The sequence below is a fragment of the Neomonachus schauinslandi genome, chromosome 15, assembly GCF_002201575.2.
Source record: "Neomonachus schauinslandi chromosome 15, ASM220157v2, whole genome shotgun sequence".
Lineage (NCBI taxonomy): Eukaryota > Metazoa > Chordata > Mammalia > Carnivora > Phocidae > Neomonachus > Neomonachus schauinslandi.
The window spans coordinates 5,571,257-5,582,399 of NC_058417.1; the positions used below are offsets into that span (position 1 = coordinate 5,571,257).

Here is an 11,143-nt window from a genome sequence, read left to right on the forward strand (position 1 = left end):
AGCCAGAGGCTAGGATGTCAGGGGTAGAAAAGATGGTTTCAATAGCAAGATGAAAGGAAACAGAAGCAGATCTTCTAGCTCCAAGATGATGGCATGGTTTAGAAAAACTAAAGCAAAGACTTCATGCCTCCTTCCCCCCTTGCTTTAGTTGAAATTAGAGGCAAAAATACAATGCTGAATTAAAGTAATAACATAGGGATGAAGTATTCTTTCGTGGCAAAAACCACAGCTGCATTCAGTTTCAGAAGCCCTTAGAATGCCTTGAACTCTGCGCTTTGGCACCCGGGACCCTATTAATTTTGTGACTTGTTCAATCCATGTGGACTTTGCCATTTATAATAAAAAGAAATGCTTTGGAAATGTTGGGCTGTGTCATGTAGAGGCAGGACAGAGCCTAGAACCCAGGACTCCTGATCCCAAGCAGTGGACAGTTCACGTCAGCTTGTCCCATCTGAGGATGCACCCAGACACCTGTGTATAAAGAGTCAGGATGAATCAAAGCCCCGTAAAAGTATAAGCACCTTAAGTTAGGGAATCCTCTTCCTGGCTAGCCACACCCTAAAACACCCCTTCCCCCCCAAAAGGATCTCCTTCCCCTGCCCAGTTCCCCACCTCATGTGTGTATACTTGCCAAATGGCCCTTGGTCTCCATCCAACCTTCTCCTCCACCTACCTCCACCCCAACAAACCTCTGTTGCCGGTCAGCCAGATGCACAGATGTGGGTGGGTCTCCATGGTGACAGCGGACGTCTTGGTGCAGAAGGAGAGAGACACAAACAGCAGAGGAAGGTTCTTCGCGCCTAACACACCGCCTTCTGCCCTCGCTTTTCCAGGGCATCAGGCTTCAGAAGGGCATCCTTGGACTCAGAGAAGCACATTAGATGTCAGGAGAGGTGCTATTGTGCGGGAGAAAAAAATGGAATGCCTGAACTCTTCTTTAAACCTCTCTTTTCTATGATTTCCAGGTGATCATCAGTATAACCATCCGATTTTAAGCAGTGCTGCCCAGACCCCTACACATGGTGAGAGATGGCTGTGAGCGCTCCGTATTCCATCCCCATTCCGAGTGGTTCCATCCTGACCACTGATGCCCATCAGGCATCAGACATATGGTCATGACTCACTGATGCGCAGGAGGTGTAAGGAGCCCACAGTGGCTCAGTCCCACCCTTACACCATTGACCCCCTCGTGTCCTGTCTCTGAAACTGGAGTGACCTTCCACCGTGAAAGGGAAGGAGTGAGACCCTCTCTTAGCCCATTCTCATGTGCCATCTAGATCACTTCTTGCGGTCATCAATTCCATATGTCCACAGCAAGGAGTGGGCACTCTCCTTGGCCCCAGGCTGCTTGTGGTACCATTTACTAATGGCATGGGCTTGGCATATAAACCCTATCGATCCACCCCAAACCAAGTAAGATTTGCTAACAATCAAAACCAGACTGGGTGACCTGAGCATTAGCCCCTGGGCAGGGGAGGAAGATGAAGGTTGTAGGGCACAGGAGTGTGCAGACAGCCCCAGAGGTTTACAAAACCAAGTTTCCTTTTTAACACTTCCTCCTGCCAGGTCGCAACGTAACATCTGGAACGGCAGAGAAAAACTATTTTGGGCACCCGCTCAAAACTTGGTAGGACACAAGACAGACATGTAACTTATGAACTATCAGTCATTCCTCTGTCTTTGCTCTGAAGGAGTGAAAACATCATTAAATTTTAGTGAGAGAGAAACTCAAAACAAAGATAAAATCTGCAGCTCGCTTGGCAGAGAGACCTACCACCCTCCTGTGAGATTATGCTCTGCGTCAGCCCTGAGGTGGTGAGCATTATAATTAGGAGGCTAGAACTGGACTGTTTTGATGTCCCCCTCTAGGGCTAGGCTCCTGGTGGAAATGCATGATGAAAGCAATAGTTTAATAAGCTGTTTCAGGTTGCGGGGTCTAGGAAAAAACCAGAACTGGAAGACATTAGAGAGATCAGTTAAGAGCAGGTCGCAGGGGTGATGTGGACAGTGGGAAAAGACAGAAGGGTTCAGATATGAAACATGATGGAGAAGGAATCGAGAAAACTTACTCACCGAATTTGGCTGACAAGAGTCAACTGTGAGTAAAATGGTGAGCTATGCTCAATTAGAAGAGTGAGGGGTTTTAGTAATGCAATCTGGAGAGGCAAGAAAGCAGCCTGTGTGTAGGGGAGACGAAGCTGTTGGTGGCGAATTTGGATCTGGACAGCTGAAGCTGGAGAGAACCATAGGATAGTCAAGAAAAATGATTCAGCAGGCAGCTAGAAATGCAGAGATGCAGTCTGGAGGCAGGTTACAGCTGAAGATGTCAGTTATGCTTTGGGAGCAGGAACAGACGGCCTGGGAGTGGGGGCAGCCTGTGCAGAGAAGGCTGAACGAGAAAAGCAGAAGGCAGAAGCAGAGGCAGAGAGCCTGGGGGATGCCCATGGTGATGACACAGCTGTAGGAAGAGGAGCCAGAAAAGGCAAGCGAGGAGTGCTCCACTCACTCCTGAACATTCTGGAAGGATAAGTAGGAACTGGTTTGGCTCCTTCAGGCACAGCCTCCTGAAGACAGAAGGAGGAGCCATTCCTCCCTGCTCCTCTCCTGGTCTTTTCTTTTTCCACCTGGTATAAGGGGGCAAGGGTAGGTAGATCTGGTCCTTGCCCTTGAGCAGCTCACAGCCTGGTGGGAGCAGGGTTTTCTCTGCATTTCTTCCTTGGAGGCTACCCTTTCCCCCAGGAGCTGGCAGACTGGCTATCAAAGGGGAAGATGGCCTGTGTCAACTTGATTAACCAAAGAGCATTAGTTGGATCCTGATCTGGGGCCAAACACTATGAAGGCATCAAATTGGAAAGCAAGATTTCTGCTGTCAAGGACATTGCCATCTTTGGTGATCAACAAGACCAGCTCAAGTCAACTGATCAGAGATCACATAGACAACTGAACTGGGTGGAATTGCCTGGGAAAGCAATAGGGGCTTGAAGACCAGATATCACTGTGGGCTGCAAAGATGTGACATGGCCATAGCGAGGAGTCTTGAGCAAAGAGAGAATTTGGACAGAGGATGAGTAAGGAAGGGCATCGCAATAGGAAAGAGAGCATAAGCAAGGGGGCAGGGGTAATCATGGCGGAGACAGAAGACAAAGAAGAGCTGGCCTTAGCTCAGCAGCATGAGTTGGAGAACAGCGGGGCTGATGGGAAGAGCATCCAGAAATGTTGCATTTGGAAGTGGGTGAGCTGAGCTATGCCCTCAGTGGGAGTATGATGCCAAGAGGCAGAGGGAAGTTTATTCTTCTCCAGCATCACCAAAAGTGAAGAAAGGAGAGCTAGGGGACCAGTGGCTGTTACCCAGCTCCGGATAGCAGTGCTCCCAGCTTCCTGCCCACTCCACTTCCTGGCATCCATCCCGATCCATACCAGGGAGGCTCTTTCTGCACAGCACGTTCTGATCTCTCGGGGATGTAGAGCATCCCTCACCCCCTCACATATGTACTGAGCTGGCAAGAACACCAGCTCATTGGCTGGGCTCCCCTGGCTCCATCCCCAGTGTTTGGGGGGACCAGTGAAGCCAGGAAGAATAGAGAAGCTGGGAGTTCCCTGGAGTGAGGCTGCCCTTGGACCAAGCCTAGCAGGTGCTCCTCTTTGCCCCCCACTTCACAGAATTCCTGACTTCCATAGTTCGGCACTCTCTTTGCCAAGAGGCAGGGGGAAGCCAAAGCCTGGCCCTTCTTGGAGGTCCCAAACCATAGAGGATAGAGGGACAATGAGAGAGCCACCTGCCTACCTCATTTTGGGGAATGGTACCACTGTTGACTTCTTGCTGAGGCACAGCAAGTCCGTCAAGCACCAAGGCATGCTTGCTTCCTTCCTTCACAACCACTCCCTCACCCATACCTGCATCTTCTCTCTCCCCCCAACCACAGAGCCCAGCTCAGCTCATTCACCTCATTAGTCATCCACCTCATCGCCTGCCCGTCTTCTCTTCCATTCCTCCTCCTGTTCCCCACCCCCTCTCCGGCCTAGCATTGAACACACTTCCTTCTCTCTCTTCAGAGTTTGAAATCTCAAGGCTCTGTCTCAAGGGAAGGAGGGAGGAAAGGGGAATGATGTGCTAAGCATTTTGCCTACATTCTTTCCTCCAATGGCTCAGAGATAGCCAAGGGGGCCTTAGGGGAGGTACTATAGGAGGAGGAAATAGCTTTGTAGCTCACGGTGGCCTGTTGGGTGCAGGGCTTGGGGAGGCCCAAGGCAGAAGGGGTGATGTGAGGGATGGAATGACATCATGGACCATGTGGGATAGAGTCTTGGTGGAGTTGGGGTCCTGGACCCAGTTCCATGGATATGTGGACAAGACCAGTCACTCCACCTCTTTCAAATTCAGATTTTTCTGAGCCTGAGAGCTATGAGGGAAAGGACAGAACTTTCCCACCAAAGTAGACAATTTTATGACCCCCCCCCTAGCTCTATCAGGCTTATGTTTTCATCAGACATACACGGGGAGAAGGAGTTTGCCATTCAAGTAAGGGCAAGCCACCAGCATGGCCAGTGACAGCTAAAACAGAATCTGCCCCCAGGCTTGTAGACAACTGGAACTGGGCATGAGGGAAACTAAGTCACCAGCAACCCATGTCCTAGCACAGGGGACCAGGAAAGCAGGATGAGGAGTGAGAGACAGAACCTGGACCCTCCCCTCCTACCTGCCCTCTGTCCTCCCTAATGCCATGCACCCCTCCCTTCTTTTGCAGAGAAGCCACGGATGAACAACATCCTGACATCGGCCACCGAGCCCTATGACCTCTCCTTCTCCCGCTCCTTCCAGAACTTGGCCCACCTGCCCCCATCCTATGAGTCTGCAGTGAAGACCCACCCTAGCAAGTACTCATCCTTGAAGAGGCTAAGTAAGTGGGTTTTCTCGGGCTTGGGGTCTGCCTCTGCAACCTCTGTGACATCCTCCTGTGTTTTTCTCTCTTGCCCTACACCTGAGGGGACAGGTGTGGAGTTCCAAGAATAAAAAGTGAGGCCATGTGAGTCTAAGGAGCCTCTGGACATGGGTGGGCTGAAGACCCATTAAGACCCTTTACAATGCCAAGAAGGTACACAGCAGGAGAGCTCTTCTTTCCTAGCTTCTGACCCTTGGACCTTCTGCCTCCATGTCCCCATGGGGCTATTTTCATGACCACCCAACTGCGGGGCTGAGCCTTTGCTTGACGCTACGGGGTAACCTACCCTGATGAAATTCATCCCGTGGGTCTACCTACATCAGCCACCTCCAAGGTAGAATGGTGAATTTCTATGGCTAGAAGTGGGGATCCCTAATGATCCGAGGAATCTGATGAATGGCGGGGAAGAGGGAGGAAGGATCTAGCCATCCGGGACCCTCTGGGCAAACAGTGGAACAGTCAGCATTCCCACATTCTGCAGAGATTTGGAAAACCCTAGGAAGCCTCATTCCTGAAATTTGGGGCAAAGCAGGCTTATGTGTGTCCTGCGTAAGTTCAAGGGTATAGCAGTCCCTGTGAGCGTGGGAGGGCCTCCTGGATGGAGAGAAGGGTGGAGCATTGAATGAGGTGCACATGGAGGATGGTTCTGGCCTGCTCATGCTGTGGGCACAGTCGAAGTAGGTGTCGGCTTGATTCTGTGCACATGTGGGGCTGGAGGCCCGTGTGTTGGCTTCCTAGCCGCTGGCTGTTACTCAGAGAAGGTGTTACTATGTTCCTAAGTTACCAGCTAAGCATGTTCACGAGTGCCTCCTGGTTGGAGCATCTTACTTCCCTGTGGCAACCCAGCTTCCTTGGAGAGAGGCTCTGAACCTCATCAGAAGGCCACCAACTGCTTCCTTGAGTGTTTCAGCCAGAGCCGTCCTGTTTCCGGACCGTAGCGTGGTCGAAACAGCACTGGAGCAGGATCTCAGGGGGGGCTTGGCTGTGCCAGCAACTCTGCCCCGAGCTCCCGGGGGGCCTTCGTGTACCCCTGGATACTCAGGGTGGTCCTGGACCAGGGGCATCAGCATTGCCTGGGAGCCAGTGAGAGAGACTCCCAGGTCCACCCTGGGCCAGGAGGTCTGAATCAGAATCTGCTTTTCACAAGCCCCCCCCACTGGGTTTGCACATTCAGTGGAGAAGCTCTCCTCCACCTGTCTGGGCTGTGGGGTCCTGGTTCAGTCCTGGCTGCCCTGTCACAGTGTCACCCCAGCTGACTTCTCTCCCTCTCTCTGCCTCCCCCTCTCCCCCCAGCTGACAAAGAGGCTGACGAGTATTACATGAGGAGGCGGCACCTGCCGGACCTGGCTGCCCGCGGCACCCTCCCCCTCAACGTCATCCAGATGTCCCAACAGAAGCCCTTACCTCGAGAGCGACCCCGCCGGCCCATCCGGGCCATGTCCCAGGACAGGGTTCTGTCCCCGGAGCGGGGCCTGCCCGACGACTTCGGCTTGCCCTACGACCGCATCCTGTCCGACGAGCAGCTGCTGTCCACCGAGCGCCTGCACTCCCAGGACCCGCTGCTGTCCCCGGAGCGGACGGCCTTCCCTGAGCAGTCCCTGTCGCGGGCCATCTCGCACACGGACGTCTTTGTGTCCACGCCCGTGCTGGATCGGTACCGCATGACCAAGATGCACTCCCATCCCAGTGCCTCCAGCAACTCCTATGCCACTCTGGGCAAGAGCCAGACGGCCGCCAAGCGTCAGGCCTTCGCGTCCCGCAGACACAACACGGTGGAACAGCTGCACTACATCCCCGGCCACCACACCTGCTACACAGCCAGCAAGACGGAAGTGACCGTGTGACTGGCGGGGCGGGGCGGGGCGGGGCCGCCGGGCGGGGCGGGGCCGCCAGGTGGGGCGGGGCGGGGCGGGGCGGGGCGGGGCGGGGCGCAGAGCCTGCCTCCGGCCCTGGGCGGCTCCCCTCCCTCGTCCCCCCTGTAGGACGTGGGGGTGGGCCTCCTCTGCCCAGAAAGCCATACCCCCGGGGGGAGGGGCGGGGCGGGGGACACAGCCCGGTGGCCTGGCTCAGCACACTCAGACCTGGGATCTAGAGCGAGCTCTCTCACTCTTCCAAGAAGCATCGAGGGGAGTGAGGAGAGGTGCTAGGCCCCAGTCCCACCCCACCCCTGCCCCCAACCCCCACCACCACTAACTCCCTTTCAGCCCCATGTCCCTCTCCCCCCTCCAGGGGGCTCAGCGTTGGGTTCTGTCGGCCAAGAGACCCTGGCCTGACCTTGGTTCGAAGCCGCCTGGCTTTGGACTGGCCAGCAGGTGCAGTCAACGGGCTGACCCAATAGGCTACTTGGTCTCGTTCATTTACCTACAACCGCGTCACAGAAATCTTCTAGTGCCTACAAACTGCCTGCTCGCTCTCTCAGAGCCAGGGAGCTGCTGTGTCCATAAGCACAATAACGTTCTCTTCTGCCTGCTGGAACGCTCTGGTCCCCACTGAGTGGCCCTTCCTTCGTTGACCCCCTCGGGGCACCCCCTGCCCTGTGCCCCTCCCCCAAGGCCCGGGAGATGGGGAGGGGTTTCCTTTCTTCAGCTGCCTCCCCAATGTTGGGAACTCCCAGTTCTAGCTGGCTGCCCCCCCCCCCCCCGCAGGCCCCCCAGGACCCCCTCCTCTAGCCGTAGCTGTTTGACCCCTGAGCTCTCTGGGGCTTTGCTCCAGTCCTCCCAGAGGAGAGTCACAATGGGGTGCAGGGACTTTGGGGGTGCCTTCCCCAGCAACCTATCTCCACACTTCCTCCAGGCCTCTAGGTCTGAACTATGACCCGACACTCAGGCCTGCTTTCCCCTCCTTTGCTCTGCTCCCCAGAGGCCTCTGCCCGTGGCCAGAGAGTGGAGGGCGGGGGGGCACTGTGATGCCCTGGGCCTCAGGGGCTTGCCATTCCCATCTCCCCAGGCTCTGCCTGTCTCCCACTGTGCAGGTCAGGCAGGCAGAGGCAGAGGCCTCTAGAGAGGGTGGCTCAGCCCCCAGCCAAGGAGGACCCCAGGTGGTGGTCCTGCGCCTTGCCCACCCCTCTCTCCCCACCACTGCCCACCTGCTTGGCCCCTTTTCTGTTCAGTGCTCACTCTCTCTGCCTCCTCCCCCTGTAGTTCCATTACCTAGACCAGTGCCTCCTCTGGATCAAAGCAACAGAGACCCATTAGCAAACACAGAAAATGGTACTCCAGGCTATGGGTCTGGGGGTTAACTGGGCAGCTCCCCACCCCTCCCCTGCAGGGGGGCACTCGGGCACCAGGCAGATCCAAGCCTTCAGCTCTGTTGGGGGACCACCCTTGCCAGCCCTACTCAGCCCCTTCTCTGCCTCCAACGTGGGCAGTGGGCAGGGTGTAACAGCCCCCTGGAGAGTGAACAGTGAACTAAGCATCATCCACCTCCCCAAGACCAGAGCCTGGGGGGAGAAAAGAGGTTCCCCCATTCTCAGGGCCAGGGCATTTCCTTGGGCTGGGGCTAGGGGAATCAGCCCCAGACTGTTGGGTAAAGGTATGACACAAGAAAATGTGACTCTCGCCACACTCCGACTCCAAAAGCAATGACCTTAAACTGGGAATTTAGGTTCTCCCAGTTCTGCATACAACATGTATGGTCCTTTAACAAGGGGACCAGGCAGAGGGAATGCCCCAGTGTCAGCCCTGGGAATTTTTAATCTCACCAAGTCTACAATCCATAGAAAACTCAATCGACTGAGTCCTCTTACTTATCTCAAGAATTCCAAAGCTCTTGTCTCCCCCTCAAGGCTCATCACGAGGGTGTTAAGGCTGGGGGTGATGAACACAGCTCTCAGCTTCCACGTTGGGATGGCATCACTGGGACTGTGAAGCTGTGAGGACAGGGATCACTCTCTGCTTTCCTCCCCTACAAACACATAAACCTTCTCAAGGGCTGGTCCCCAAGGGTTTATGAGAGTTTGTTCCAGAAGGTAAGGCTAAGAGGGTTGGGGTGGAGGAAACCAATCTAAACAGAGCAGTTGGCCACTCCCAGAAACAAAAGTGTGTCTCTCACAGCTGGTTCCCCCCCCAAACCCACTGCCCTCTAATCCAGCCTCCCCGCAAAGGTTGCCTGCTGGTACAGAGGGGAAAGGGTGAAAATCCCCTCCCCAGGTGTCTGCACACACCCTGGTTACACCCCGAACCAGAAACCTGATCTCATCTTGGTCGGAAGCATCTTCTCGGCACCAAGTTCTCCAGGCGTCAGGATGATGCTTCTCTCCTGCCCTGTCTGTCTGTCTGTCTGTCTCAGGGGTTGTCTGATAGGTTGATTCCAAAGCATTTCTCATTTCAGCCTTATTGTTGTCCGGTTTAAAACCTCTGGTGTCAGTCAGATCAGAAAATTCTACCTAAGGCTAAAATGCTGACTTCGGTTAAATGATTCTTCTGCTTCATCCTTGGGGAAGGAAAGAAGGAAGGAAGGAAGGAAGGAAGGAAGGAAGGAAGGAAGGAAGGAAGGAAGGAAGGAAGGAAGGAAAAAATTGAAGTCTACAGACTTGCTCTAATTCAGTCCTTCATTTCAAAATCCATAAAATTATGTTTCGACTGGGATACAGAAATATCTTATTCCGTCGCCCCACCCACATTGGGAGAACAAGCAAAGCCACATAACCAGATGAGTTCACATAGCAGAGAAGAGAAGGCTCTGGGCAGGAACCCAGACATCATGACTCCCAGCCCCATCAGGCTGGTGGCCACTAGCACACATAAGAAGGCCATCCCATCCCCGCAATGAAAGCTCTCCTTTCCCTGAAAGGGCAGCCCAAAGCCCCGAACTTCCCTCCACTTGTTTTGTTCTTTGTGGGTGTCTCCATTGCCCTGGTGGGAACGGACAGGGCTCTACACAGGTCCTCTCCTGCCCTGAAGGATCTCACGGGTCTCCTCGATTTTTGATGGCAGTGAAGCTCTCCCAATCCCTACAGCCCTCCCCTTCTCGCTTCTTCCAGTTAACTCTTGGCTCCATAAGTTCGTAAGTCACAAAGGCTTTCCCAAGAATTCCCTTATCCCCCTAACTGGCGTTCCACCCTCAGGGCTCCCCAGCATCTTGGGTGATGGGTCTGCCTTCTAGAAAGTTCCAGACATTCCCTTAACTCAAACTTCTCCTCCCCTCTTTCTACTCTCACACCCAGAAACTCCTATTTTAACCTTGGTCTTCTATGCCGCTCCAGTCTTTTCTTCCTCTCATCTCCCTTGCTCTGCCCTCTTCCCCCACGTACCTTCCTCCATCCCTAATTTGTAGTTAGTTCTAAAACTTAGAGCCCTCAGTGAAAACAAGCAAAGAAGATGTTCTTCAAGACTTCTGCTTGCCTCCTTGGTTTATCCTTGACTTCTCCTGTTCCTACAAGATGATGCTCCAGGCCATGCAGCCAAGAGCGCCACTCCTCTGATCTTTGGGAGGTTAGGGAGAGAACTGGCCTGTCAGAGACATCACGGTTGGAAGGTTGGCTTTGGTTCCTACAGCTGGCAAGTCCCCTGAAGATCCTGCCCAGCCTGCCATGAGCCCAAAGGCTCCTGCTCTGGCCAAAGATTCATATCCTTGATGGCTCTCGGCCACTGTGCCACCTTGCTTACGCCCATCCTGCTTGTGTGTGTCACAGATTCCTCCTTTGTCTCAAAAGATGGGAGAGCTTCATGACTCTCCAAGCATGGAGAAAGATCCATTCCAACCACCCTGCCGCCAAATGATGCATTTTTCTTCAGAGCTACTTTGTCTGCCACCAGCCTTCCATCCTCAGATTCCATCCACAGGTAACCGTGGACTTGACCCAAAGTCATCTGAAGGGGCTGCTGGTGACCTGGACTCTAGGCAGCACCTACTCTGAGAAGGGTTTGACATGTTACCTCCCACAGACATTCCTCCACCATCCTCCCCAAACCTGGGAAATTTTGCTCTGGAGTATTTTCAAAGGAGCTTGTTGTGTTCTAATGAAGTATTTTTCAGGGTTCAAATGTTATTTTTTATAAATGCAGCATTTTAATGACAGATTCAATAGGAAAGATATGTCTTCCTGGGCTCTATATTTAATTTCAGAAGGCAGCATACTACAGGAGGAAAAAGCACAGGGCTGAGGCTCTTGGAGGCATGGCTTTGGCCCTGGCTTTGTCTCCATCTTGCCACGTGACCAAGGACGAGTTACGATCTCTCTCAGTGCCTCAGTTTCCCATCTG

General features: G+C 53.8%; 1 protein-coding gene across 1 annotated transcript in view; it reads left to right on the forward strand.

Annotated features, from left to right (window-relative positions):
* SHISA6 (shisa family member 6) overlaps nucleotides 1–6,784 on the forward strand; it is a gene marked incomplete at its 5' end in the record, with an annotated part of 278,529 nt that extends 271,745 nt beyond the window's left edge. The window contains 3 exons of the mRNA XM_021694525.2: nucleotides 966–1,022; nucleotides 4,746–4,898; nucleotides 6,234–6,784. Coding sequence (XP_021550200.2) covers nucleotides 966–1,022; nucleotides 4,746–4,898; nucleotides 6,234–6,784 — 761 coding nt within the window. The remainder of the gene's footprint in view (nucleotides 1–965; nucleotides 1,023–4,745; nucleotides 4,899–6,233) is intronic.
* Between the last annotated feature and the right edge of the window lie 4,359 nt (nucleotides 6,785–11,143).